Source organism: Sphaeroforma arctica (genome assembly GCF_001186125.1).
Source record: "Sphaeroforma arctica JP610 unplaced genomic scaffold supercont1.127, whole genome shotgun sequence".
Taxonomy (NCBI): domain Eukaryota; class Ichthyosporea; order Ichthyophonida; genus Sphaeroforma; species Sphaeroforma arctica.
Genome location: NW_014040431.1, coordinates 84,937 through 87,464, shown reverse-complemented (window position 1 = coordinate 87,464; position 2,528 = coordinate 84,937). Strand labels below are relative to the sequence as shown.

General features: G+C 39.6%; 1 protein-coding gene across 1 annotated transcript in view; it reads left to right on the top strand.

Annotated features, from left to right (window-relative positions):
- The window catches only part of SARC_02750 (transforming protein RhoA), a 2,980-nt gene extending 1,111 nt beyond the window's left edge, over nucleotides 1-1,869 (top strand). Inside the window, exons 2-4 of the mRNA XM_014303484.1 lie at nucleotides 373-530; nucleotides 1,132-1,233; nucleotides 1,563-1,869. Of these exons, the coding sequence (XP_014158959.1) occupies nucleotides 373-530; nucleotides 1,132-1,233; nucleotides 1,563-1,742 (440 nt within the window). The 3' untranslated portion in view covers nucleotides 1,743-1,869. The remainder of the gene's footprint in view (nucleotides 1-372; nucleotides 531-1,131; nucleotides 1,234-1,562) is intronic.
- Nucleotides 1,870-2,528: the final 659 nt, after the last annotated feature.

Here is a 2,528-nt window from a genome sequence, read left to right as displayed (position 1 = left end):
GTNGTNGTTGGTGTNTGTNTNTGGTNTTNGTTGTTGTGTGNGTTGTGTGTGTGTGTNTGTTGTNTGTNTGTGTGTGTGTTGTGTGAGTTGTGTGTGTGTGTGTGTGTGTGTGTGTGTGTGTGTGTGTGTGTGTGTGTGTGTGTGTGTGTGTGTGTGTGTGTGTGTGTGTCGTGTGTGTGTGTGTGTGTGTGTGTGTGTGTGTGTGTGTGTGTGTGTGTATGTTATAGGTATCCCAAACTTTATTTAATACTACCTTTTATCTAAGATTACTACCGCGCGCATACATTGCACAAAATATCTGTTGAATACAAGTGTTGTAATTTTGCACACACGGTGCTTCTTCTCTAACAATCCACTCAATCTCTACCACAGCTATCGACGGCAAGAACGTAGAGCTCACGTTATGGGATACAGCCGGACAGGAGGATTACGATCGATTGCGCCCACTTTCATACCCCAAATCCAGTGTTATAGTCATCTGCTTTGCCATAGACGATCCCGATTCCTTCTATAACGTGCCCGACAAATGGGTATGTGATGGTAAAAGACAAGGTTTAGCAAACAGGACGAGAAAGGGTTTTTTCTTTTGTTTGTGCACTCGACTAATTGGTTCGCTCGCACCTGCGCCATTGAGTGTAAATATCAGTAACAGTGTGTGATGTGTGGGTATAGTTATACCCTGCAGGTGTTGAGCGCGTCCGGTGCTTTGTGGTCAAAGGATGACTCCGAACTGCATGTGTGAGCTGTAGCTTCGGCAGTGGTACACATATGCTGTACTCAACCCCCTGATCCCTATACTTTCACAGTCCGCTCTGTGCCACTAGGGTGTAAGTGTAATAGACACACATTGCGCCTCACATAACTGGTGTTGCAAACACATAGTTCACATCTCACGCGGCATTGTCAAGCGGTTACGGCTTAGGGATGTCAAGAAAACAAGTTCAGGATATTTTCTTCTGCCCCCCGTTATCCTCATTCCTCTTGTTCACACTACCTGGATACTTTTATATATAGTTCCATCCCCTTCACAGTCACCTTTCATTCAAATATCATCGGTAATTGTCATAAGCTAACCATATTTGTACATACTTTGCTAACAAAACTCCCTAATATACTTGCTGGTTCATACAGGCGACGGAGGCTAAGCACTACTGCCCAGGTGTCCCTATCATTCTGGCTGGACTCAAAACAGATCTGCGCGAGGACTCTGTCATCATTGCCAAATTAGGAAAGGTAGGTACCGAACATTTCATTCCCTATAATGTAACAGCACAGTCTGTATGTAGTCCGCGTTGTGTTTCCATCAGCTTTAAGTGGGCAGAGTAGAGGAAATGAAATTATACTCAGTGTTGCACGAGGTCTATCATATTTACTAATGTGTATGTAGGTATACGTGTGTATCGGCGTATAAGTTTAATATAGCCAATAGCGAAATACTTGAATAACTTCCCAACTATCGATTAGACAGGCATGTTCTCATATATACGAAGTATCACATGTACGCGTATGTACTCCTCTCGCCTGTGCTCATATGTACTTCTTATGAACACCCCCGTCTGTAGGTAAATGAGAAGCCACTAAGTAAACAACAGGGTGTTGAGATGGCCACCACCATCGGAGCTACAAAGTACGTCGAATGTTCCGCAAAGACCAAGACCGGCCTAGAGGAGGTCTTCCAATGCGCTGGGCGGGCGGCTATGGACTACAAGGCCAAGAAATCCGGGGGATGCACACTTCTTTAGAAGGGACATGTGTACATAGTATATATATACCATGCTTGTATGTATGTATTTATGAATGCAAGGGTGGATAGATCATGTACCTTGTAGGTACGAATTAGCAATAAAATCACCACTAAACTACTCAGGAAATGGCGCTTGAACCTTACTATGTCGATAGTCAAAACTTTAGGTCCACCTTACTAGGATGTGGTCCCAGAGTTGATCCTGTTTGGATGTGCACTCTAAAAACTTTCGGACAATGAAAACAACGACAGTTTAGGCACAAAGACTATAGACAACCCTGTCTATATCAAAAATTCAACAACAATGTAGATAGCGGTTGTTATGAACAACTCGAAAGCCATGTAGCACAGATGTGAAATTCAGTTTATGTACTCGAAATCTGCTGTCGTTTGATAGTATAGTATTATGCGATTGAAGAGTAATCCAATTCAATTGTAGTGCAAGTTCTGTTATGAGTTTGGTTGATAATGATCCCTTAGTCAGAGAATACAATTGCCAAACAAATGACCCATAGTTTTTGACAAACATGCTGTACGTTTAACGTAGACCTCTCATACTTCTATATTCCATGTGAATATATTATTAGTCTCATACTTCTATACTCTTTTCTATATCATTATATATTTACATATATATATATATATATATATATATATATATATATATATATATATATATATATATATATATATATATATATATATATATATATATATATATATATATATATATATATATATATATATATATATATATAATATATATATATATAATATATATATA